The sequence below is a fragment of the Tympanuchus pallidicinctus genome, unplaced genomic scaffold (genome assembly GCF_026119805.1).
Source record: "Tympanuchus pallidicinctus isolate F22 unplaced genomic scaffold, pur_lepc_1.0 scaffold10, whole genome shotgun sequence".
NCBI classification, from domain to species: Eukaryota; Metazoa; Chordata; class Aves; order Galliformes; family Phasianidae; genus Tympanuchus; species Tympanuchus pallidicinctus.
The window spans coordinates 6,730,059-6,758,014 of record NW_026294619.1 but is presented as its reverse complement, the minus strand read 5'-3'; the positions used below and the strand labels follow the sequence as shown (position 1 = coordinate 6,758,014).

Sequence of the window (27,956 nt, the reverse complement as noted above, 5' to 3'; positions counted from 1 at the left end):
GCCCATCCCAGCTGACACAATTAAGATGCAGGGCAGAGCGTACTGTACTTTCACTTGGGTTTAGTTACGTACTCACTCTGCATGTAGGGCTCACAGAAAGCTATTCCAATGCTGTTAACTTCCTAGCATCCTCCCATAAAATCCCTCAGCTCCACTCCAGGCAGAGAAGTTCCTATGCAATTCACTCTGACAGAATCAGAAAACAGACCAGTTTATTTTATTCCAAAGGACTAGATGTAGTAAAACAAGCAGTAAAGAAGGATAACAATTAGGTTCCCTAGCCCACTTCTGGGCCGAATCTCAATATGAGAGCTCAGATGTGTGAAAGCAACAGAATAAACATTTCAGGAGAGACTCCAAGATTCAGATTTGGAGAGATAACAAAACATTTCCTTCATTTCAGAGCTTCCTGTACCATAAGGAGGACAGTTGATATGTTGGAAATTATGCAGTACTTTGCTAACTAAAGATGCAGTGATAAACATGGGATGAACACGACAAACTGGATCAAAACCCCTCAGGTCTCACCTCTTTGTTAGACCCAGTGTAGCACCACTGACCAGTGATGCAGATGTGTTTGGCTCCAGCCTTATTGTCAGAAACGCTCCAGCCCTACTGTCAGAAACTCAGGTTCCAGACCCCTCTGTGCCAAGCACTTGTTTCACTTCAGGAAAGTTAGAGACCTTCTCTGAGTCACCACCAGCTCTGAACAGCACCTGGCACATGATGAAAGCCTGCTTGTACACTGCTCCTTATTCTGTGTTTTGGGTTTGGTTTAAAAAGTTCTTCACCTCTGTTATCTATCATGTCTACAGACGTCTGACAACCCAGTACATATGGCTGTATAAACAAGTCATAAGCAAAAAGTTTTACAGCAGTGCCTAACTAACAACTTATATTGCATTACAGTCAGGAAGGGAGTTGAGAAAGAAGTGTCTGAATAGCCTGAGTGAGAAGAACTGTTCCTTTTCAACATATTTGGAAAGCTATATTTGTATTTCAGGGTGTCACGTCACAGAAGTGACTCCATCCCTCACAGTTACTATTATCACCTATGAAAACCTTGGCATGACTAAGTAACTTCATTTCTCTCCTCGATGGAGAAGAACACATCTCCACAGAACCACAGAAGACCTTTGCACAACGTTCTTCCTTCCCCTCAATCCTGTTATTTTTGCTTCCCCTCTTTCCTATTCCTTATTCCCCCTTTCCTCTCTAAGCATGTCTGAGGCCTGATCTCACATCACACTGAAAAGCATCTTACACTTTGCAGCCCCCTACTCCTTTTTCAGTTGGATGAGCAGATGGGACACAATGGCAGCACAGAAGCTCACAGAACAGCAACTTAGGTGACTCCACAGGACATTGCCTCAGATCCTGCTTCCTTCTAGGGTCAGCATTAAACGAGAGGGGGGACAGAAGAACAGAAAACATTTTGCAGTTCTGCCTCGGTGTATACTCACTTCCATTTACCAGGAATTCATAGTTGAGGGATTTTTTCCAAGTCAAACAGGGTATTGTTGGCAGTGCACCCTGCTTACTTGCTTCTCAGCTGTGAATCCTGGCTGCAGTGCAACCCCAGGGCAACCCAACAGCAGTCCCCCACCTCCTCCAGCCTAGCTCTCAAGCCACCTCAGGGCAAGCACAGCTTATGTCCTAACATGGCAGCGGGCACATACCCAAACTACACCATTTCATCCATTACTTAAAGTAATGAAGTGATAGAAGGATTTTCCATTGGCCACCTGGGTTTTCAAAGCCCTCAGAGAAAGAAGCCTACATTACGTACAAAGTTTTCTTATACATCAGGACTGACACACTGACAACAGGAAACAATGTGTTTCAGTACTGGGTCTGGTGCCAGGCTTGAGCCACTTGCACAGATCACACCTCTCCAAATATACGTACACCATCTGAAAAAAAAAAAAAAAACCAAACTGATTTTTATCTATAAACTGCTGTATAAAACTTCTACCCAACATGCAACACATAATATGGTAGTTAAGTAAGGGAAGTGTGACACATTTCTAAAGGAACTATAAAAAGAAGAAAAGTTATGTGATGTTAGGGCAAACAAGATAAACTGATACCAAATCAGATCAAACATGGCCTGGTGCACAAGCTTGCCCATTTTAATAGGAACTTTTTAATCTCTGAGCTTTTTGGCTATTTGAATGGCTTTTCCAATCTCATCAGGCAATAATACGTTACAGCCTTCTTTGTACTGTAAGCATCTCAGTATCATCCATATAACAGAAAAAAGACACCTGTAAAACACATTCTTTTTTCTAACATACAGAGACTTCCACTGCCACCAAGAGCCTTCTGAACAGTCTCAATGCGTAGCATGAACTAAGTACAAAGAAATGATCTGGGCTTAGTAAGTAAGAGCTTTGTAAGTTAAATATGCATTTTGAGACAAACATTTTTTGCTATTACTTAACCATGAGCACAAAGAAGTTTTAATTCATGCTTCTGAAAAAAAAAAAAAAAAAAAAAAGTAAAAAAAACCAATAGTCTTACCCTAACCAGCAGACAACTTCAGATGCTTGTGTTCGTCATGTATGCATGGAAGCATTATCTGTAGTACAGAAGAAACCATGCTGACCCTTCTAGTATGCAACATTCCTTTTTTTAAAGGCTTACCTTTAACAATTAAGAATAATCAAAACTACTCATTTGAGTCTCAAAGTAAAGGTGCAGTGGTGTTGCAAACAGGAGAAATTAAACAACTGAAATTGAAAAAAAGTCATGACAACAACTGCCTTTTGTCCTCTCTTTCATCAAGAACTCAAATAACATTTCCACTAAGCATCTAGAATTAAGAAACCTGCCTAATGTGGCTTTCAAAAAGCAATGTCATGATAAGCAAGGTCAAACTATCATTAGGAGAAAATCACTGAGTACCAGTCTAATCGTAAAATGAAGATTACTTGCTTTACAAATTGCTCTGGTATCTTCTGTTGAACACCATAAAAAATACAGAGTTTTTCACTGATACTTCAGTGAGCTGTACATGGAATAAATAAATTAAGGTAAAGAAAACTTATGATTAATAATCAAAAGGCTCAGGGTTAGGAATAAAAATACCCAAAATAGCATATTTTCTTCAACTGAAGGGAATGAAAAGAAAAACAGGGCTTTGAAAAATCTCATGAAAGAAATTTCTACATGTAAATGAAGATACTCCATTGACAACTGCAAAATTCCTTTTGAGTCCCATTTCATATTAATTAACTCAAAAAAACAACCAATCTTTTAAGTCCTCATTAAAGTCCATTTAGAACCCTAAAGGTTTACAGAAAGTGATTTAAAAATATTTTATTGCTTCTGATTATGTTACTATATACAGTATGTACACAACAGGTGAAACTGGTAGCAAAAGGAGAATAGAGATGAAAATAAGCTTACAGTTCAACTGAATGACAAAAGCATTCTGCCCTCAGTCTTCGCCTTTTAACATCAGTAATTCTTCAGTATCTCCCTTTCTTCTTTGTGTCTATTCCAGAGTACAAAGGAACAAACCATCAGTCCTCAGCCCACATTAATGGTCAATTTTCCTCAAATTCATGACTTGCACATTAATCTGTTATTAAAAAATTAATCTGAAAGGCAGAGGTTCTATCAGATGGTGATTAGACATTTTTGCTATTAGAAATCTAGTCCTCTTGATTGTCATAACATTCAAGATTTCTTCCTCCCTGTTTTTGATGGCTAACAGTGATGAGAAGTTGCTGTTGAAGAGCACTAGTGAACAACAGAACATTCAGATAAGAAACATGCTGTCACAGTGCTTTCACACGATACACCATTTTGAGGAAAACCAAACGGTTACTCTACAAATTAAGTAGTTTCCTTCAAAGTAAGAGTTTGAAGTCTTGTCATTAATTCATTAATTTTCATTAATGTTATTTGGATAGATTTCTTATTCAGGATGAAAGCTTTATACTCTACCCATTTTAAAAATGCACCTAGAGAAGATGAAAAGTCATTTTGCATTGTGGTGGTTGGTGGTTTACATTCCCAGGACTGAATTGGTGTGGTCTCTTACTGGCAGCAGATGCATTGCTATTAACATATCCAAGTAAGAAACACTTACCTAAAGCTAATATATTCACAGACACCAAGCAAGGCAGTTGTCAGTAGCAAATGACAAAGCAGACACCCTGAATTCTGGTCTGAAAAGGTAAGGTTAAATGCTATTTGGCTGTATGCAACTCCTACAGTGATTTTTAAACTTTTTCAATTTGTTAAGCTTATTGATGGATGCCGTTGACTTCTACATGCTAAAAAGCACCTACATTTGTTTTTAAAACAGCGTTCCTGTAGCTAGCAGTATAAGCTCCCTTCAGTACCCAGTAACAAGAGCACAGTCTTCTCATACATGGCAACAGACCTGGCAGAGAGCAAAACACTTCTGACACAAAGGCATTTCAGTTACTGCACTCTGCAACCTGCCCCTTTGTTCAATTTTTATCTTCTCAGTTCGCTCACAAATAATCGACTCATATTCTCTTTAAGCACTATGGACTCCTTCAGAAGCACTCTACTACATGTGTCTTGACACATTTCTCAGTACAGCCATTGATAAAGACCAACTTTGGCTTGAGTGGGACCAGAAGTAAGACAACACCACATTCCTACTCTGCAATTTCAGAGCTGAATTTAATCAAAATGTTCAAAGTGCTACTTCTTAAAACTATAGGCAGGCTCAGTCAAATTGGCAGCATTGAAAACAGCTCCAGAAGGCCCAAGAGCCACCTGCATTCACATGGGCAAAACAGCAAACATTTACCAAGCACCTGTGTGAAGGGCATTCCTGGATGTTTTATACAGGGGTGGGATTTTTATTATTTTTCTGTCACCTTTTATTCAACAGCTTCACCGTTGCCAGTGTAAGTAATAAAACTGCTCAACACAGAAGGAAAGGAGGACATCAGCACAAAGCCTTGATGCTAGTTTATGCCAAACTTATGCTACCCATTCACAAATTGTTAAGTGTATTCAAGTAACTTGGCTTCTCCTGACACAGTGTATTATGTATGTATAAAAGTACACAACAGAAGCCCAGCTGTGCAAGAGCATAAAGGAACAAGTTTATCTAACAGGGAAGTAAAATGATTTCATTAGGAAATGCCTCGAGCAGGCAAGCTTGCAGTTTTAACATGCACAAACTGCCTGAGACAGTGCCTTCACTGGGGTCAACATACACACTTTGCTTTGTTACAGATAAATCAAGAAGACGACAGTATCAAAACTCAAAAGAGATTCAGTAGTACAGGAAACCCAATAAAATACTGGCCATTTGCATTATTTAGCAGCTATCTGTAAACACCAAGAATGCCTAACTAGTGTGCTTTACTAAATTTTAGCCAACTCCTGATGACTTCATAGTATAGATATTATGACTAAGCTTCCTTGAATGACAATAGCAGCTTAAAGACACACTTCACATTTCTGATTAGGACTTTGAAAAAAGAATAGGCATTGTGCTTCTCTGACCAACGTAGGACTGCAGGGGGTCCTCCTCCAACTCTGAGTTGACAGAGAGAGTGAGTGTGGGAGAAAGACTGCTCCCAAATAATTCTTTCACTAGATTCCACCCAGTTCTGAGCAGATTCCATGTTATGTGGACTAAACATACAGTGCAGATAACTAGTAAAGCTAATAACCCACATAATTCCCTATTGAATCTTTTCAATTTAAGGTGCTTGCTAATAATCTGAGACGTAAATAAGATTCTAAGGAATCAACCGCACAAGGCATGGCTTGAACAGTTAACTCTTCTCTACTATCCCTCGCAGCTACTAGATTTATGGCCAGCCTGCTTATGCTGAATGCAGATACAATAAGCAGAGTTCTCCCACACCATCCAGCATAAACTTAGTAGCTCTGGCAAAGACCAACTTTACCTCAGCTGCAGCAAAACGTGACACAGGGATGCCTACTTGTGCTAAATTTGCAGAGGGCACACATAAGATAGAAACGTATCTATTTGATTCCTAACAATTACTTCTTTTGGGTGCAAGTTATGTGGCAAGTAGTGAGCCAGAGACATCTCCCAAGCATCCACAAAGTGCACAGCAATTCCTGAGAACATTTTCCTCATGACAGAATCAAGCTGAAGGGAATACCAGTCACTGTTAAAGAGGCTCACTTCTGGCCCAAGCTCCTGAACGTTTGCAGTTCTAATGACGATTAAAGTCTTGGGGCTGCGGTCCAACAGTTGAATAACTGCCCTCCGAATGTTCCTCAGCCTCCTGATATACACTTCCACAGGGAAAGTGCTGAAGTGGGACCATATAGTTATGGCTATCACAGTGTTTCTCCCCCCAACGATGCCATTCAGTTCGTTAGCAATGTAGCGCAGTTCACTTGTAAAGACTGTCGTAAAGCGAATGGGTGGTCCGTGACAGCGGAACTTCAGTAGGATGTTGTGCTTCAGATCCACAGACATAAAAGGGCCCACATTCTTAGGACTCCCCAGATTAAACTCCACTAGATCTGAAAGCCCGAGAGCAAACATTAGTTCAAGGCAGAAAAAAGACACAAAATGATTCATCAGGACAAAAGGATCACAGGGCAACAGTAGCAGCGAATACATACACAGTTCTAAGAACCCTAAAGTGAAGCAAAAGATAAGCATTATCATAGAATGGCCCAGGTTGGAAGGGACCTCAAGACCACCAAGCTTCAACCCCCCTGCTGCAGGCATGGTTGCTATCCACTATATCAGGCTGCCCAGGCCCTATCTAACCAGGCCTTGAACACCTCCAAGGGATGAGGCACCAGCAATCTCTCTGGGCAGCCTGCATCCATGCCTCACCACAAATACACAAACAGGTTAATTCATACACAAATATCACAGAATTGCAGACCCTTCAAGTAAAAAATCTCCTCCTAATATCTAAGCTAAGCCTTCGCTCTTCCTGTTTAAAACCATTCTCCTTTTTCCTATTAATATCTGCCTATGTAAAAATTTGGTCTCGCTTCTGCTTATAAGCTCCACTTAGATACTGGCAGGCCAAAATGACATCTTCTGTTGTAGTCTTCTCTTCCCCAGGCTGTACAAACCCTGCTCCCTCTATCTTTCTTCACAGGAGAAGCGCACCAGCCCTCTAATAATCTTTTTGTCCTGCCTCTGGATCCACTGCAACAGCTCCACAGGCATATTGACTACATATTTCAAAACAGAGTTTATATGACTGTTGCAATTTGCAAGCCAGCACACTTTACCTTAAAAAGATAATAAGTATTAGTATTTTTTCCAAGTTCCCCAAACTGTTTTTTTCCCCAGGTAAAAGAAAAAAGCATTTCTAAACAGATCTCTTATTTTTTAACCAACAGGCTTTTTCACTGTCACTGTATGAGCCCAAAATTCACTGTAACTTTCACAGCAACTTCAGAACTCCATTAAATTTAAAGAAGAATTTAATTGGCAAACACAGAGTCTCAATCTCAATTTCAACACTACTGAACTATCTAAGAGTTGGGGTGAAAGAGAAATACCAAATTGGCTACTGAAATTGTGTTATTTAATGAAAAGTTAAAACTCAAAACCAAATCAACAGTAGTCATCTGCTTCTGGAAGTCATTTTGCTACTTCACTACACTCCAAAATATTACCTGCCAAGCCTCATCCAGGCAATCCTCAAGTTTTGGTATGCCACCTCGTGGCCACATAATAACTCACAGTATCAACAATGTTCTTAACTAGTAAAACATTTTATAATGACAGCTTCATAGATGCACAACTTGTGGCCCTTTCTCTCCTCAAGTCTAGAAGTTTCTAAAGTTTTCTCAAACTTTAGGATCTCAAAAGTCAAATCTCAAAATTTGAATGACTGCATTTCTATCAGCACTTATGATGACGTTTTGCCTTCCCTCTCCCTTTTGACATTACTATTCAATAAGATCAACTCTGCATCTGAAATGAGTAGAATAAAGAATTGCAAATGTCTTCAAGGTTAAAAAAAATCAATTAAAAAGAAAAATAACAACCTGGAACAGCTGCAGTCAGATACTCAAACCACTGCCTTATTGTAGAGTCTCCAAACAAGTGGATTACTTTTCCTTGCAAGCACTTGCTTATATCATCTGACTTGTTAAAATGATAAATCCAGTGTGTTCTTGGTCTCCAAAGATCTTCATAGTAATAACCAGAAGGGGAAACTGTGGGATCTTCAGCCCTGTCCATATTGCTTGAATCTGGAAGAAAAAAAGAAAAAACCTCTGAAATTACCATATAACAAACACACCTTCTATCACTTAAATGGATGTGTACATCCAACTACTTTGCTTTAGAATGCATATAATATACATTAGAAAGCTTAATGCATCTCAGGTCTGTAAGACCAAGTACTTTCCTCACTGGTTCTGCATCAAAACCTACTACATGTGACCACTTGTAGCTTTAAAGTTTAAAAAAAAAAAAACCAACTTATTTTAAACTTAACTACTTTTTAACTTATTTTGAAGTACTTCTAAGTTAAACTATATCTGATGTTGATAAAGGAGGACAGTATGGAAGGCATCACAGAATTTCCAAGCCTCACTATGCCTCCTCTGCCTGCACACATCTGCATCTGCCGAAGTACAGCTCCCCCCTCTAGCGGCCAGTCTGCCAACAGGAAGGTATGGCAGCTGTTGTGCTCTACAGGAGCAAAACCTCCCGCTGCAGCAGCGGACACCAGCCCTAAGGTGACAACATGCAAGAGATAACCTGATACCACTTGTATTTGCTTAGTGTAAATCCATCTGTGGAACAGTCCACACACTGACACTAATGTAGGCCACAGACGCTGTAAGTATGAAATCTGAATTATGAGGACTACAAAATCAGGAAGTGCCAGAATTAAAGCTACTGCCAATATTTAAGTGTCTTTGGAATGTATGAATTGTGTTAAACTTTAATTCCATGGGTTTCATACTTTCTGCTGTCCAACTTCTTCCTATTTCAATGCTGGCAAAGGTTGTCCCCTGAGGAGTAATTTGACAACACCAGGGAAGCTCTGATTCTTTGGACTCCTCTTTGTCTTGCAGAAGTTGGATGTTATGTTGAAAACTGGGGCCAGCGATTACAGGAAGAGAAGCTGCAATCTCAAGGTTACATCAGTCAAACATTGCCTTATTTCTCATAGCAGCCAGTGCGCACATTGAACTTCCATGAGGTCATTAAGTACAGGTTCCTCCTTTTCCACATATCTGTTCTAACACTTAAGGGCCTGGAAATGAGCTGACTCACAATTCCAAAGAAACCCAAAGCCACAGCTTGGATAGAAAAGCTGTCAATGAACAGTGAACTGAGAAGCACAGAGCTGCTCTCTGGCACTGAAGCCAAGTAACCACGCAGAAGAGCCGTGACCATCTATTAAAAAACATTTATACCCACCTTGTACCCACCTACCCATGGAGACTACTGGTCCCTGTCCTGTCATAGCCTACAGTTGTTTGGGACTGCACATCCACACATGGCCAAAGCCATGCCAGGGCCCATTCTAACTGTGCAAAAGTAGAAGCAATGGAGTTCTATGCCCAGAGACACCCTCTGCTAGATGTTTCATTATAACACAGCAGCAGCTAATTCCCTAAAGACTCACAGATTCAAACAACCCCCACAGGCATCTTTCAACACCCATCCCCAATAGTCATTTTTGGTCTTGCTATTCCTATACAATATTCTGTGTTTTATATCAATAGATTTTAGCCCCCTTATACTTTACAGGAACATTCACAGAATACAAAGCCTATAATCTTGAGAACCATAGAAAAATCCATTAGAAAGTCTTATATTTGGATAATTTCTTAAATAACATGTAGCAACTGGCAATAGGGCCAATGAAAGAAGAGCAATCAACTAACAATGCTGAGTAATCTAAACCATATGAAAGAGGACTGCTACAAAGGAAGTGAAAAGGCTACCATGTAGTCATGTAACTAAAGACAAACTCACGTGAATTCACAACTTAAATTCTTTTGTTTTGTAAGTTTTAGTGTAAAGATTCACAGAATGGTCAGGGTTGGAAGGGGCCTCAAGCATTATGAACTTCCAATCCCCTGCCACAAGCAACCTCCCCATTTAACACTAGACCAGGCTGCCCAGGATCCCATCCAATGTGGCCCTGAACACCTTTAGGGACAGGGCATCCACAACCTCTCTGGGCAGCCTGTTCCAGCACCTCACCACTCTCACAGTAAAGAACTTCCCCCTGACATCCAACCTAAATCTTTCCTTCCTCAAAACCATTTCCTATTCAAACCATTCAAACTTTTGAAGTGATTATTAGACTAAGCATATAAATAGGATGCTCTGAAAGTAATGCCTATTTATTTCCATGGAAACTACAACAGATACAGCTACAAAACACTATTTTTCAGCATGGCGACCATCATTTGCTATATATATTTTTGCTAGTGATGAATAAGAATGCATGCCACGCTTATCAAAATCTATACCAGATGAAGTGCTCCACTGCTGCTGCACTGTTACCCACACAGCCTGCCTGCATCCACATCCACTGCTCAGTCTCTAGAAATGTTCTGCAAGCACCAATGGATGTCAACGGGTACCATCTTTCCCACATGGAAGAATTAAGTGACACAGCTTTGCTTCATCTGCACTCCCATGTCAGACACCATTCTCTCAGACTGCCCCTCTGCTGCCATCTGTCACATGGCAACAACATGTAAGTGAATATCGGCAGGAAAGTTCAGCCTTTATTGCCATCCCACCAACATCTGCCTCTGACATAATGAAATGGGAGGTATTGCTCTCAGAGCAGCCCTTGTACATACGTGAAGTGAGACATGAGAACAAGCTGTGAACTCACAGTACAACTAACACCAGCTTTTGAAGTCTTTGTACAGCAGCATACCTGTTTTGCTCCAGAATTCAAAGACCATTACTTCTAGATTTTATGAAAGAAGGTAAAAGCTGTGATCTGAACAGTTACAAACCAAGAATGGAAATCGATTATAGCTCGGAAAAAAAAAGAAATTTCAAAAGTGAACTATATCTACATTTACCTCCCAAAGAAAAGAATGTACAAAATTAAAGACAATAAAATAAGGAATGTAAGTAGGCATTAATCCTAAGTCATACATCCATCATCTCTATTCCAGAGTATTAGATTTACTTGTTCAGAGACTGTTCCTGTTAGAAGGAATTTCCCCGAGGAAATTGTGCCACTCCTATCAACCCTTTCCAACCTATCATTAAACCTCAGGAAATAAAAACACGCTTTGATCATCCACCCCCTGTAAAAAGGGTGATATAATCAAATCTCAAGCAGTTTCTACAAGAAAATATTTTAAAAATTAAACAACAGAACACATCACATCTAAAGGGTCTGGAGACAGAAGGGGGAAAATGCTGCTGGCCTGACAGCATCTTTTCATTTTTTATTTTTTAAATAAAGAGAATGGCAGAACTAAAAAGAAGCACCACTGCAGGCTGCTTTCTTTTATGATTTAATTGCTCAGGTCAGGAACTCTACCTTTAATATCTCCTACAGCTTATTAAAAAAACTGGAGAGCTTTCAGTTAAAGAGTAATTCTGTATTGTATTTTTATGCAATGCATTTAGAGGCATTCAAAGCATGCAGGTGAATTTGAATTAGATAAATATTTCACTTTAACTTAGCACAGACTGTGTTTTCTGTGCTTAGACATGATACAGAAAAATTAGGTTCTAGTCCACAACTTTAGGTTATGACACTGCACGGTAACACAAGTGATACTAATAATTAAATCCAAGTTATCTGATACCTATTACATAAATTTCTTAGAAAAATAAACACACAAAACTTGAAAAACACCTCACAATTAGCTTTGCTAGATTAACCCATTTGCTAAGCAGTTAACTAAAACATTTTATATCTCTGAGTAAATATCAGAAGTAAACACCAATTATTTTTCCTAAAAGTTCAATTTACATGTCTTTTTAGATAAATTTGATGTTAGTCCTTAGCAACATTCAAAAGCTTCCACCTTCAACACAAAAAAGACTTAAGATTATTTCTATTTCACATTACAAAAACTAACAAACTCATTAGTATCTCATGCTTCTCACTCTTTTTATTTAATTATGAAATAAACCTAGGAATTTTATAAAATTCACTATACCTGTAAATGCCTTGGGCTTTACAATCACCGAGTCAGGTCCTCTGGAGAGTATGGGCATTTTGATGTTCACATCACTTGAATAAAGATTAAAACAGTTATGTGACATTACCTTCAAGTTTTACAGCCTTACAGATCACTTTTCTTAATCCACGCGTTGACAGCTGAATTGATTATTTAATTTCCTTAAGACCACTTTCACTGTTTTCAGTCAGAATTCAAGATTTAAGAGCATGAGGATAAAAATCCTGTGCACATTCTTACTTGTACAAGCCTGGATAAAACCATTAAGCTATGGGAAGTCTGTTATATGCTTTGAGGGATTAACCACAAAGATTGGAAGTTCCCAGCTTGGGGCACATGGAGTTCTGCCAGGAGGCAAACTACTTGAGAGGGCACCCTGGTGCATCAGCTCCCAGCTCTGCCCCATTTCAGTAACTGCTTACCTCAAGAGGAGGTGGCTGTTGCTTTCAGCCTCCACAATGCCACATGCTGTTTCACAGTACACACGGGATCTCAAGCAGCCCAGCATTATCACCACCTGCAATTTTAGCTCTATGCTATGCTGCCAGTGGTGACAGCAGCATCAGTCAACACCCAACCAGTCTCAGAGATCTTCAGCAAGACAGCAGTTTGCTCAATATGGAAGCAAAGCCTACACCCCTACACACAAAGAGCTCTCAGAAGTGCTTGTTTGTGGACAGCTGAATGAATCAACTAGTAGGGCTTTGTGATTGAACACTATTGGTGGAATACAAGAGATTCCCACCCTTAGAGAAGGTGTGCATCTTCAGGAGCAGGTGCTTGAATCAAGTAGTTGAGTATTTTCTTCCCCTCCATCCTAAAGTTTGTCTTAAAAAAAAAGCAAATATATATTTAAAAAATGACTGAGTACATATAAAGTCAGTGACATACATACCTTTGGAAAAAGAGGCTTTCTTCATGTGTCAGAAGGCCTTTTTGATATCCACCCTTGGCATGGCTGATTCGGCTGGAACAGGACAGTTTTCGTGGCTTGTAACAGAACCAGGGCTCACCAGTGTAGAGATCTGTGAAGTTACAGACTGGAAGATCTCCAGGCAAGCATACATTGCACTCAGTAGTTTCTGAAAATCTCCCAGACTTGAATGAGCTTTTGAAATAAACTCTGTCAGGCCTTTCTTCTCGTAAACGCAGGAGGACTTGGACTGCTTCACTTGGATGAACGAGAGTCACAGATACTTTGACCTCTCCTGGCCAAAGTAACGTAAAAAAGACTTTGTAAAGGCCGTTATGGCAGTCTACAATCCTTCCTATTGCTCCAGCTTTCAGCACAGGAGAGTGGATTCGTGCCTGTAGATAGTCTCCACCATATTGCTTGGGTTTTCCTTGGAAATCCCTCACACGAACAACCACCTCTAACTGGTCACCCACCTTGAAGAAACTTCTGGGCTTCACAATCACAAAGTCACTGTGTACTGGATCAGTGCTTTGTAAAAAACCAATTTTGCCATCAGGGGGTTTTGGCCATTGTAGTGCAGCAAGCAATGATTCCTGTTCAGCTCGTTCTCTTTTGGACAAAGTCTGCTGCTCATAACCACAGTAAGACTTCCTGGTAGTTTTAGTTGTCTGTGATAGAGAAGGCTGGTCACTGTTCTCTGTTATCCAATTTGATCCTGAAACTGTGTAGTCATCCAGGTGCTAGAGGGGGAAAAAAAAAGAGTACAAGAAACTGTGCTATTAAATGAAACACAACAAAGAACAGATACTGTCTAAGAACCAGGAGTTTGCTTCGCACAGCTTAGAGGCTGACCAAGTGAAGCAACTTTAATAGAACATACACATTGATTCCCTGGACTATGAGATGTCTAAAGAAGCAGTTGTACAACCCGTGCTTACCCAATGGCTACTTTATCCTGCCCTGGCAAAGTGTCTGTTACGTGAGGTATGCTTAGTATTTTCTGTGGTAGTATTTTGTCTATTAGCATATTCTGTATCAACAATATGAAACAAATACAGAAAGCCATACAATTAAATAGAAAAGTAACTCATTTAATATTCTTACCGTAATTAGAGTCTGGCTAAAGCATTATGCTGCTTTTTTAGCTGCCGTGTAGAAAATTACCTTTATCCCAGCCAAAGTAGTGCTATACTTTGGATTTGTCATGAAAAGAGTGCTGGTAACACACCAATATTTAGTTGTTACCTAGCAGTGCTTACAGGGTGAAAAGACCTTGACACAAGTATTACCTAGCATATATACATATACTATGTAGCTCCCCTGCTTTATGTAGTATTGATAGTATTGATGTATTCAAATTAATGTAGTAATAGTATTAATGTATTCAAATAGATTTGATAGTATTGATGTATTCAAATTAAATAAAAAGAAAGAAAACATTGTTTATATTTCTTTCTTTTCCAAAAAAAGTAAACCTAACAAGATATACAAACTTATAGGTTTGAAGGCCATTATAAGAAGTTGGTTTTGATCAGCTTAGAATGAGAGAATAATGAACGCATTATCACATAGAACAACGCAGTATAATGTAGAACATTAATTTCCTATTTGATATCCATGTTAACTATAAAATATGCAATCATGAGTTGTAACATTTTAACTAAAATGCAAAGTACCCATGGATACTTTGTTGTTTTGTTTTTGTTTTTGTTTTTTAAAAAGATGATCTATAATAGAACCTTCTGTTTTACTTTTCCATCCAGGATTTTCAAGAATTTCCCCAAAGCCCATTAAGGGTAATTCAGGATTATTTCTCTTTTCCATTGGATCAGATAAAAATGTGAACATGTCTCCACACATTATTTTTTCTAATCCAGTACATTCCAGGCAAAGCTGAGAACGACTCTCAAGCACAGTTCATTCTTAAATCTTGCCCACATATTTCTAAATTACGCCAAGTTTCTACTTTTGAATGCCTTCACTACTTCCCTTCTTCCGCTCATACGTATAAATGGCACAGAAAACATTGCATAGTATGATTATTATTATTTTAAGTTAGTTATACATTTGAACACATCCAACATGTTGGTAAATATGCCTGAATTTGCAAAAGCATTGAAGAAACTTCCTAAGGAGGAATGTGGGGGAGAATGGGGGTGTTTGTAAAACTCTCAAATTCAGTGGAGATTCTCATGGGAAAATTTCTTCTTCTTCTAGCTTGATCCATCAAGAGGATGTGGGCTAGGGGAGTGGGATGCGGAAAAAAAAAGCATAGGCATCCTTTCAAATGAAGAGCTACCTTCAAATCCTTTCTAATGAAACACAGCTACCTAAGAAAGCCTTAAGAACAGGCCTCATCATTGCTTTAATCTTCTGTAGATTTCATCAGAGTTTTATCCTATTCCTTCCGTCAGATTTATTTGTACAGAAGATGGTCATGAGGTAGCTAGCCTTTCTAAAGTATCTCCAAGGAAATATCTATTGAATTCAGTGGAAAAGGGCACAGAGAACACCAAACCAATTCAAGGTCACAAAACAAAATACAGAATATAACTCAATATTTCTAAAACAGTACACTTAAGCATCCTTTTTAGCACAGTGCCAAGCCAAAGCACTTCAGCTGCATGCAGCTAAGTTCCCAAACAAGAGCTATCACATCAACCGAAGCATCTCCAGATTATGACAAAGCAGAATTGACCACACCACAAATACTTTCTCAATCAACCCTCAAGGAGAAGGGGAAAAAAAACTAAAACAAACCACACCCTCTCTACAAAGGTAAATGCAAAACTGTCTCCACATCACAGAAAGACCACTCTTCCTGTAACAACCTCACTCATCTTTACAGACTTCTTCCAAACCCAAATAAGACCACATATTATTGCAAAATTATAAGTTAAGGGCTGAAAGTGTGCTACAACACACGTGGCATTCACAGGAAAAACCACCACAGAGATTAGCTTTTCCAGTTAAGGCAGGATAAGCTTCAGAGTCAATTCGTATATGGAAGACCCTTGATTGAATTTTCCAAACCATCTTCCTTTCTGAAGAGGTTCCCTGACTCATTTCCAAACAAGCGTTCAAACTCCCCCATCCCTACAAATAGGCAAGCCTTGTCCTTTGGACTGATAGATTAGTTTGTCCCAACCATTCCTTATCCACCCTTTTTCTATAGTCTACAACTATCAGCAATGAAAACAAAATCAAATTTCTCAGAGCAGGCAAAAAACAAACAAACAAACAAACCCATCTTGAAACACTTCTCAGGAATCCTCTCCCTAGATCTTACATTATTTTAGTTTCCAATGTAATGTCCATATAGAATAATGCTTGTCCTGCTTTATTTTCATATATACTCCACACAAAAATACCTTGATTTTGAAGGCAATTCCTAGCATTTATTCGCTGCTTTCTAAAGATAATCAGAACCCTGATGTGATCACAAAGTAATTTAATGGATATCTACCTAGTAAAGCAGGCAAGACAGAATGGATTACACATCAATTGAGCTCAAACAAGTCTGTGAGCTGTTCCTGATGCATAAGCAAGTAAAAATGGATGCTATATTTTCAGTTTCAAGCATTCTTGCTACCAACTAAGTGAAAATAAGGTGTAATGCATAACAGTACAACCCCAGAGAGGCAGTCACACTCTCAAAGATATGTCCCTGCCCAGGGCAAAGGAGCAAGAATAGATGATCTTTAAAGATGACTTTCAAATTAAACCTGTGACATTTGAGACTTCAATAGACCCGCAGCAAACACTTGTTCTCAGTTAAATGCAACAACACAAGTGGTTGATAAACAAAAGAGGCTGAGTATTTCAGCTCCTGCTGAAAAGGTGGATCTTCATCTATATTTTGAAGTCCAGTATCATCTATGAGTTGTAACTGTTAGATTTATGGCAATTGCTCCACACATACTATGCCAAACTGTTTACGTTCCTACATTAGAGCAGAAAACATCACAGGAGACTTCCAAATGACAGGCATGGAAGTAAAAAAAGTAGTTCAAGTTCACCCAGAGTCTTAATTCATACAGCAGATAATATTTGAGACCAAATACCAGCTACTGAGAGGCCAGTCATCTTATTTTCAGTCATTTTACACTCCAAATACTTTAGCCCTCATATTCATCTACAACAGCCATGAGATCAGCTGTTCTTACTGTCTCACAGCACTGAGTAGATGCTAAATAAATCCAAAATGTCAAAGCCAGTTCTAAAAAGCCACCACCTGACACACAACTGTTCCAGCAATAAACTGAATGAGATGACAGTTTTCTTCTGCAAGATCTGCAATTTAGCAGCAACACCACCACAAGAAAAAAAGAAAAAGCAGCACTGTCATAGTTCATTTGTTCTTTTTGTCTGCTGGTGAGAGGTGGATGGTTGGACAACATGATCTTAGAGGTTTTTTCCAACCTTGGTGATCCTATGATTCATCCTGACTTTTGAATGTTTCCAAGCAGTTACTCAATCTTACTGCAAGGACTTTTGCTCTTTTGCATTGTTTGCCCTGAATCTGGCACCTGCAGTGTTCAATTTCACGTCTCCATTAGTAGCGGAACGAGGCAATGAAAGTCTGTTATATTTCCCATGCTACATGCTATTTTATATCTCAGACATTTTCCTTGCCCTTATCTGAATCTCCAACCCAACGGCATCTATTTAAGTGTAAGAAGGGATCACTTTACTTGGACATCACCAGCCAGAAGATAAAGACTTTGCAAGTGGGTTTCATGCAACTTAAACATATAACACACTTATCAGCTAAATATGCATCAAAAATAATCAGGATTTACTGTTAGGTTAAGCATTATGCTCACCTGCCAAATGCTGCAATGGAAAGTCTGGGCAAGCAGGCAGCCACAGGGAAGGGTCAGCCCCCAATGCTCCCTGCAGTGGATCCTCAGTGATGTTATTTAGCTTGACTTCAGTGAGACTCCCATAATACCCTCATAGACAAACTGATGAAGTCCAGCTTCATCTGCATTTATGTAGCCTGTACTGAAAACTGACTAACTGATTTGTTGTTGTGATCAACAGCATAAAGCCCACCTGCAGAAACAGAATTAGGCATTCTGGTAGAGAGCAAACCAATCAGGTGAAAACTCATTTTCTTGTTGCGATGTGTTAACAAGAACATACCCAGTGAACTGAGGGAAGTGCTAATTTCCCTCAACTCAGCCATGGTAAAGCCATATCTAAAGCACTATATCTGCTTTTTGTCCACCTACAACCACAGTTGAAGTGAAGAGACCAGCTGAGAATCCCTAAGATGACTAAGGGTTTGGAATACATGACATACTAGAAGACACTAATAGAAGCAGACTTTCAGAAGTCTGGAGAAGACCAAGAAGGGATCAGTTCAGGGCTTTTTTTACTACCCAAATTGAAGATAGAAATTGCAGTCCTTTTACTGTCTGTTTCTGACAAGAGGCAACTTCCACATGCACATAATGGTAATGTTCTTCTCTATGCACAGCAAGAAAGGCTGCCCAGACAGGCTGCAGAACACCTCCTTGCTGAAGGGCATCAAAATTCAACTCAAGAACATACTGAGCAACCCGAAATAACTTTGAAGTTATCCCTTTGACTGTTGAAGATGTCCATACACACTTTCTGCTCTGAATTTTTCTGTTATTCCAACCATCCAACCCAACTCCACTTACCTCTAACTGAAAAAAGTTATGGACCAGCACCACAACAGCCAGTACTGCCATAAGAAGGCAGAAGATTTGCAGTCTGAATGAGTCGCGCCACATTGTCCATTCATGTCTTTTCCTCCCATGTTAGATGCTGCCATGATTTCCATTCATCACAAACATGAATGTCATTTCGTCTCAGTAGCGCACACATTAGTTCAGCTGACTTCCACTTCATTCCTGCAAATACATTTACAAGAGTTATATAAAGCCCCTCAAAATGACTTGGAATTAAACACATAAAGTATTTAAATGGTAGAATTCTTCACTACCACAACTGGTTTAACAGACCTGGTAAGTCTACAGACAGATTTTTGTGGCAATCTGAACTGCACTATCTATAATTCTAATGGGTATTTCAAGGCAAAAATATCATAAAGGCAATTTCACCTGTATTTGATAGAAAAATAAAATGATGAAGGTGAGATTTCCTTCTGGCAACTAAGAAAAACACCATCTTGTTTATCTATTAGGCCACACTGTCACCATCCAGCCATTGTAAGCCCAAGACTTTTAGCAGAAACTTGTGGTTTCAGGCATCCCCACGTTTACCTGATTGGAGACTTTAATAAGTTATCAAGGACCCTCTAGATCTACAGAGAGGACTACATCCTCTCTGATCTTTATCATTCCTTTTATACAGTGTATATTTTTACAAAGAGCTAATGGTTAAAAAAACTGCTTGAAGAACGCAGGATTGCTTTTATGAAATTCAATACATAATTGCCATGCTTTTATAAAGCTTAACTCTCAATGTTTCCTCAATACTGCTTGATAGCTGATGAACAACTGTGATACAGAACCACAGATTTAACTGTTGATAAACCGTTCTCACAGCTTAATGCTTTTCAAGTTTGAATCTTTTGTCTTTCTTCTTTCTGAACGGGATAACTTCAAGGCAGTGATTTGCAAGCTAAATGGGTTTCATTCTTACAGAAGGAGAGGATCTGAACTTGGAAACACAACAGATGGCAAGCAGAGGCAGTCAAAAGAACGCAGTCCCCTCCAATCCAATATTCTCCACACAGTGTTACTCATACACACATCTTCCAAGTGCAACAACATCAAATGATTAGAGAAACGTTGCACAACCTTCTATAAATAGTTTAGCTGAAGAGCAACAGTATTTATTCAGACTGTATGAAGAACATTGCATGAACTTAAATGTAATGATGTTTTGAATATCACAATTACCTAATTAAATCTTTCACTAGATGAGCATAGATTAGAATCCTGAAATATACTACTGGATAACCAGGACAGCCTCAAAATAGACTGTATATGGAATTGCTTTATAAGGATTATATGGATTATAACTGCAGTTGCTTTGCAGAGAATTACAGAGAACATTTCTCTGACTGACAAACAAGCATCAAAAGAGCAAAACATCCATTAAAATAAAAATATCAAACTGACCAAATGCAAAAAAAAAAGAAAAAAAAAAAAAGAAAAAAAAAAAAGAGCAGACTTATTGGAATGGCTCTGTGTTAATATAAAGTATTAAGTTCAGACAAAATACCAGATAGGTTTTTAAGCTATCCACCATGAATCTCTTAGACTGCTCCCTCTTTGTCATATTGTATTTCCAGAAGACATCTGGGAAGCAGTAGTCCTTCATGAGAAGAAGGGCTAGGAGCATGAGCTGCACACAGAATAGTTTACATATCTCTTCGATCTCATTGGGTAACAGAACCCTACTTTAATATCAGCCATACTGGCCTTTTCCCTGACTGCTTTCTCACACTGTAATCATTTGTGTAGAGGCATTCAAGCTGGGCCCCTAATTAAACCAATTTATTGCATGAAATAGCTGGAATTGCCCTGTGCTGCTCTCCAGGTGCCCTCCAGGAGACCAGGTACCCTCCAGGACCAGCCCTCTGATCCCTTTCTTGGTACTGTAACCAGTAACACTTCAGTGGATTGAGGCTCCTCTCCTCTGGTAGTTGTAGTTCAAAAGCTCTCTCCATCAGCTTAGCAAATCTATAACTGAAGCCATTATTCTCATACATGTTTCATAGCTCTCTTGCTAGAAAAGAAATTTTTCTTAAAATACTATACCTCTGTAAAAGTCCAAAAAACTCCAAAACAAGCAATAGCATGCTTTTAAAGCTTTCTTTAGCAAAGGCCTCAAGTTACTTCCAGATTCATCATCTGTGAAGAACAGATCTAGCTCATCTGTTATATAACACAAGCTATCTAAGCAAGTAAAAAAATCTTCAATTCTTCCTGTATCCTTGAAGCGTTCTCTGCAGCCATCCATCTAAAAGGCAGAAAATACCCTTGGAAAAAATAAAGGGGAAAGAAAGATGAAGCAATATTATATGCATATATGTGCACATATAATATAGAACCATAGGGGATGGAAGTGACCTCATAGAGTCTAACCCTCTGCTAAAGCAGATTTCCTGCAGCAGGTCACTCAGGTAGACAGTCCAGGTGGGTCTTGAATGCCTCCAGAGAAGGAGACTCCACCACCTCTCCAGGCAGCCTGTGCTAGTGATCCATCACCCTGCCAATGAAGATCTGCCTCATATTCATATACAAGATCTTGTTGTAACACTGTAATGCAATGGAAAGCGCAGTAATGACAGCAGAGTAGCAAAGTCCTATGCTGGAGCAAGTGAGGGCTTGCTCAAATGCAGCAGCCATGGACATAAAGGAAAGAAACTGCTTACCTTCAGAAGGCCTCAGATACACAAAGATCTCCAAGAAGACACCCTTACCATCAGTGCCAACCCTTTAATGAGATGTGGGAAGGGGTGGATCCTGGCTCCACTCCTTCCAGTCTCTCAGGTGGATTGCATGCACCTGAGCTCCCTTGAGTTGGCTCTGCCTTCCTACCAGGTGCTCAATCACTGCTTCAAGCTGTGACTTAGTATTTCCTCTACACCTGTGTTCCAGTTTATGCCCAATGCTCCTTGTCCTGTCACTGCACAGCACTGGAGAGGGCCTGGACCCAACCACTTAACTCCCACACTTTAGATATTATAAAGAGTGAGGAAATCCCCTCTTTGCCTTCTATTTGCCAGACTGAACAGTCCTAGTTTTTCTCAGCCTTTTCTTATTTGGGAAATAATTCAGGTCCCTTTTATGTATATTATATATATTATATAAAATATAAGGTGTGTGTGCATACACAGTATTTTCTTCCAGCAAAGTCTCTTATGCTGGTGGTTTGCATCCAAAAGTAAACAAAACATGACAGGCAGTTAAGATTTTTTTTATAAGATGCGATTATTTTTTTCTATAGCAAATCATGGGTTCTATTTATTTATTTATTACGTTTTTTAACTTCAGTCCTATACTTAATTTGCTGCTCATGAAGTATTACTCCTACCAGCTTTGCACCATTTCGAGTTATTACATCCATCGCTTTGCCCATAGTTACAAAAGAAACAAATGAAACTAATGACATCTTTATGATCAGCATTTCCTGTTCTCCGATGCCCATTTACAGATCTGCCTTTTAGTTTATATCACTGTCACCTCTACCCCCAAACACCTGTGAGCGAATAATGCCGCTGAAGCACAGACCGGCGCAGCCACCTCAAAGAACTGCGGTGCACATCCCTAAGATACGGATCTAATCCTGGTGATGGCTCTTGCATGCTAGGCACCCAGCTGTTGCAGTCACAGCAGAAGAGAGGCGCAGCCGCTTCTCCTAGCCGAGGCTCGCTCCCCAGACAGCCCTGACATTCAGAGGTCATCGCAAGCCGTTGGCGGGAGCTCGTTTTGCTGCAGCTTGCTGCAGCTCCTCCAGCCTGATAAACACGCGCTGCCATAGCACGGGTCCAACGCTCCTCCACACGCACGGAGGTGGGAGAAGAGAGCAAACAGGAGGTGCAATTCTGCAATTAAAACGCGTTTAAAAAAAAAAAAAAAGAAAAACCTCATTCTTCCGGCCCGCAGCACATCCACCCCTCGGCTAAGAACGGCCCGGGAGGCCGCGGGCAAAGCTGGGCAGCCCAGCGCCTCCAGGGAGCGCCTGCCTGCCTTCCTGCCTTCCTTCCTTCAGCCGCCGAGACAAAAAGCGAGTGAGGCACGGGAGGCAGCGGGCGCTGCGGGATCCTCCTCCGCTACAGCGCCCCGAGCCGAGCCGGCCCCGCACCCACTTCCCCTGCCGGAGTTTCCCTTCCCCACACAACCCCATCGCTGCAGGCCTGACCGCGGTCCCGACTCCCCGCCACCCGCCCCTCACCGTAATGCCGGCCGCTCCCCCGGGCCAGGAGACGACAGCTCCCTCTCTCCCGGCCCGGAGGCGGCACGCCGCGTATCTGCCGGCCCGGTCCGCCGCTGCCATGGCACCACCTCCCGGCACCTCCTCCTCCACCCCGGCCCCGCCCGCCGACATCGTGTGCCTCTCGGCCAGGGCCGCCCACAGCCATCGCGCCAAGAGGGTCGGTGCTGCGTATGGTGTCGACCAGCGTCTTCATCAGCGACCTGCGTGAAGAGATGGAGCCCACCCCTCTGCAAGTGTGCTGATGGTACCTGGGAGGAGTGGCTGACGCACCAAGAAGGCCGTGCTGCCATTCAATGAGACCTGGACAGGCTGGAGAGTTGGGCAGAGAGGAACCTGATGAGGTTCAACAAGAGCAAGTGTAGAGTCTTGCACCTGTGGAGGAATCACTGCATGCATCTGTACAAATTAGGGGCTGACATGCTGGAGAGAAACTCTGCAGAGAAGGACCTGTGTGTGATGATGGACAGCAGGATGGCCATGAGCCAGCAGTGTGCCCTTGTGGCCAAGAAGGCCAATGGTAACCTGGGGTGCATTAAAAAGAGCGCGGGCAGCAGGTTGAGGGAGGTGGTTCTCCCCCTTTGAGCAAGGCCACATCTGGAGTGCTGTGTCCATTTCTAGGCTCTTTAGTTCAAAAAAGGCAAAGATATCCTAGGGAGAGTCCAGAGAGAGCAACAAAGATGATGAGGGGCCAGGAGCATCTCTTATAAGCACCTCTTATACAAGGAAAGGCTGGAATAGATTGTGAAGTCTCCTTCTTTGGAAACTTCAAGACCTGCCTGGATGCCTACCTGTGTGACCTGCTTTAGGGAACCTACTTTAGCAGGTGAGTCGCGCTAGGTGATCTCTAGAGATCCCTTCCAACCCCTAAATTATGATTCTGTGATAAAGCTGGGGAGGTAGTAGGCTAGCTGCAGGAGTCTGCGCTAGAAACATGGGTAACAGCACAGCAATTGGGCAATTGGGCGATAAGCCATGCTGAAGGCAGGAATTTCAAGAGCTTGGGGACACACACAGGCAGCAGTGAGCCTAATGGTCTGCATCAGAGCTGTACAGCATGCTCAGGCTGGCAACAAGACATCTGCAGTTGGGTTTGCCATTGTAAGTAATCACAGTGCACGTGGAGGAATAACTCTGTCCAAAACGTTCACATGCTACCTACTGCTTCTGTGAGTACAGTTAAAGCATGGGTGTCCAACCTCTTGGCTTGTCTGGGCTGCACTGAGTGAAGAGGAATTGTCTGGGGACATATATAAAGTATGTAACATAGTTAACATATATAAGTCACAAAACATTTATAAAAAGAGAGCAACAAAATGAAACTAGTGGGATATTTGACCTTGCAACCTGTGAGAAATTAACACATCAGTCTGTTTCAGTGGCAGTGGCTGCAGTTCTTAAAGAGCTCTCAAAGTGTTTGATGGATTTTTGATGAAATATTTCTCTTCTTGTGCGTCATCCTTGAAAACAGTTTTTCATAAATGTACATACTGCCAAAAGCGATAATGTGAATGAGGTCTGATTGTGAAGTGAGTGGCATTCTCTCTATTAAGAGGTTATACATTCTGGTAAAGAGACATGATCAGATTTCTGAGTTGAATGTCTCATTGCAACTCTGTACATCCCATTTGAAAATTCACAGGTCATTTATGTTGACTGAAAATGGAGTTGCAAATACACACACACAAAAAAATCTTTTCCACAATCTTGAAACATATTCTCAAATCTATGTGTCAACAACAGAAAGCACATCTATGTGTTTTTCACTGTTCGTAGGGATGTGTTCAGCCAACGTACCAAAATGCGTAACGTTATTTGCCACCATTTGAGTCAGCACTGCACTGTGCCCCATGTCCCAGTTTCAGCTCAGACAGTGCTGCTCACACAGTGCTGTGTGGTTACTGGGAGTGATGGGTGTTTGTCCAGGGCTGGAATGGGCCGTTCAGTGGGGCAGAGCCACTGCCATGATGGCATGGGGCAGGAGCAACTGCAGGGCAGGGGTGGGACATGGCTGGGTTAAAGACTCAATTATGTGTCTCCTAAAGAAAAGGTAGCATGCTCGCTTCTTCGCAGAGAAGCTGAAAACACACAGAGCAGCTGAAAAATTACTATGAAAATAGTATTTTAGCTATTTTAAATGTTAATTGCTTGCTCATGTGATGATCCATCAGCCAAAGCTATTTATAATGAATTAAGTGACATTGCTTCTACTTCTCTTTTTCCACACATTAGTGTTGGCTACCTGATAGAGAAGAAAATCAAAGTCTCAACAGACACGGTCTTTTGTTAGTAATACAAAGACTGTTTCAAAAGTAATAGCTCCTATGTTGTTATGTTGGCCCACAATGCCAGAGGCAGATGTTGGTGGGGTGGCAGTAGAGGCAGAATCTTCCCACCCCTATTGCATTACACATTGTTGTCATGCGACGAGGGCAGCAGAGGGGCAGTCTGATATGGAAGTGCAGACAAAGCAAAGCTGTGTCACTGAATTCCTACATGTGGACAGAATAGCATCCATTGATGCTTGTTGAACATTTCTGGAGATTAAACAGTGGATGCAAGAACAGTGAGATGATGGGGGCTGTATGTTCTACCAGTGATGGCAACAGTGGTTTTAAAGACAAGCCACGTTCTGGATGGCCACGCACAGTTGTCACAGCACAAAATGAAGAGCACCTTCATCCATGGTCATCCATGTGGATCAGCTAATGTTGGAGACTGTTGAAAAATACTGTTGTGTAACTGAGAGCTTGCTCTCTACCATAGCATTATTGTTCTCTTTGTGCCTGTAGTAGTTTCCATAGAAACAAATAGGAGGCATTACTTTCAGAGCAACCTATGTATAAGCTACCAGCCAAGACTTGAAAAGTTATCTGGCTATATAAACAAACTACAAATACAGGTACCTTGTATTGATTTTTTCCTCCTCTCTGTGCACTGCCACCGGACTTTTATAACAGGCTCATTACTCACCTCTTTCCCGAGCCCTGCAGTGCTTCAAAGCCTCTTACAGTTCAAAGTGAAGCCCCAGGCAAAACCATCTAATTAGCGTTAAATGTTGGGCATAAGCCCCTGTCTGTAACTAAGCTGATGGTGGGCGTGAGGGGATGGAAAATGACATCACCACCAAAACCTGAGCTCTTGTCAGAGGAAATAAATGCCACTGTGCTCTTTGTGATATTTTGCAGTTCACCGCCCACCTTCCCCATAAATTACTTGTCACTGAAGCTAGTCTTGATGATGGCCTAACTGAATCAGATGTGTTTTTCTAATCTCTGTCTTGTTAAGTCCTTGTGCCCAACAAGGCCGCATATTGATAACTGAACATCTGCCACGTACTCTGTGGAGGGGATCTTCAAGAGGCAATTTGCATTTCAGTTATTTGAACATCAATGGCTCTGTAAGGACTGTTCCACCAGCACCATCTAGTCTTCATTAGCCTCCAAAACCTACATCTCCAGCAGCTGTTACTGCACTTTGCTATACCTTACACTCCTCCTGGTTTGTCACAGCAGAAGGGTGTAACAAATATTTTCAGATGAGTACTGAAAGATAACTAATGCAAAATAACTAACCTTTCCCAGCTTCTTTCTTCCTAACTATATATAATATGATGAAGTTATGCTGAGCCCTTGTCCTTATCACTTTTCTCTCACCAATAATATTCAGCATGTCAAGGTTTATTCAACTGATCCTTAATTCCAGGAAGTGTCAGGGAGTTGTTTGCTTAATCCCAAGGGCAAACAAAACACACATTTGTGCTCAAATATGATGGGACTTCCTGAGCAATGCATTGGACAGCCTTGAGCAGAATCCACAAAGAACACAACCCAAAACTGGAACTAAGCAAGCTGCAATGAGAAGAGGACAAGTGAATGAACTCCACGCCAGAGAGATCAGCACAAGATACCTGCAGAGTGGATCTGGAAAATGTGTGCTGCTACAGCTCATATTTCTGCCTTCAACTTCAAGCTGAAGGAGCTAATGATCAAAGAAAAGACTCCAGGCCACAGAAGTTCTCAGTATCTCCTCTTTCTCTTCAGGTCCCACAGCCTCTTCACACTTCAGCAGTGATGTCCTGAGCTCCTTTTCCATGCATTTTGGACATCAGAAAATAAAGCAGCATGGAATTTGAGAACTTCACCTGATGTAACAGAAATTGATAGGCACAGACATTGGAAAGACTGATGCTTGAATGCAGTTAAGTACATTTGCAATTGTCTTCCTTTTGGTAAGTCTTAGGAGCAGAGTCCCCCCATCTGGAGGTTCCTAAGAGATGTGTAGATGTGGCACTAGAGACACAGTTTAGTGATGAGATTCAGTAGGTCAGGCTGGTGGTTGGACTTGATCCTGAAAGTCTTTTCTAATCCAGACAATCCTATGATTCTCCATCGAGAGAGCTCTGTACAGAAGACTGCCACATTATTTTACTTTAAACACAGTATACAGTTAACAACATGGAAAGAAGGCCGGTGATTGAACCAAAGGACTGCAAGTAAGGAATCCCAATTTCAGCGACATCTGCTAGCAAGTTGAGTATAAATTCAGTACCTACTGCATACTGTCTTTAGCACAGTGGGCTATTAGATGTTTCCATGTACCTAGTCATGAATGCTCATGCTTGCTTTGTCATCGTTATTTTGCAACTCTGAGCAGTCTGTCTCTAAAAGAGCCCTCCATCTATAAGACAATGACTAGCAGCTGTAAGAGCCATGATAAAGTACCAATTATCATTTTCAATAAACATACAAATATTTATTTAAAATTCAAAATACAAACAAAATATATAAGAAACAAATTCAGAAAATGTAAACACTTATAGAAAACATATGAACTGTACCAATTTAATGACCCACCATTCTTGACAGAAAATAGAAGTAGAAAGACAAATCAGTGTCCAATTGTTATTCTTCCAGATTCTAGTTTAGAGGTAGAGTACTATGTGAAAGACTTC

General features: G+C 40.7%; 1 protein-coding gene across 2 annotated transcripts; it reads right to left on the bottom strand.

Moving 5' to 3' along the window:
- Positions 1–2,670: 2,670 nt before the first annotated feature.
- Positions 2,671–23,075, bottom strand: NXPE3 (neurexophilin and PC-esterase domain family member 3). 2 transcript variants are annotated; one of them, XM_052665073.1, is made up of 6 exons: positions 22,964–23,075; positions 18,733–18,945; positions 13,040–13,800; positions 12,124–12,197; positions 8,002–8,208; positions 2,671–6,504 (listed from the first exon to the last, which is right to left on the bottom strand). In XM_052665073.1, the coding sequence occupies exons 2-6, from the start codon at positions 18,823–18,825 to the stop codon at positions 5,954–5,956; spliced, it is 1,686 nt and encodes a 561-aa protein (XP_052521033.1). In that variant the 5' UTR covers positions 18,826–18,945; positions 22,964–23,075; the 3' UTR covers positions 2,671–5,953. The 2 variants fall into 2 exon arrangements, with proteins under 2 accessions (XP_052521033.1, XP_052521041.1); XM_052665081.1 differs by lacking the exon at positions 22,964–23,075 and adding an exon at positions 21,441–21,847.
- Between the last annotated feature and the right edge of the window lie 4,881 nt (positions 23,076–27,956).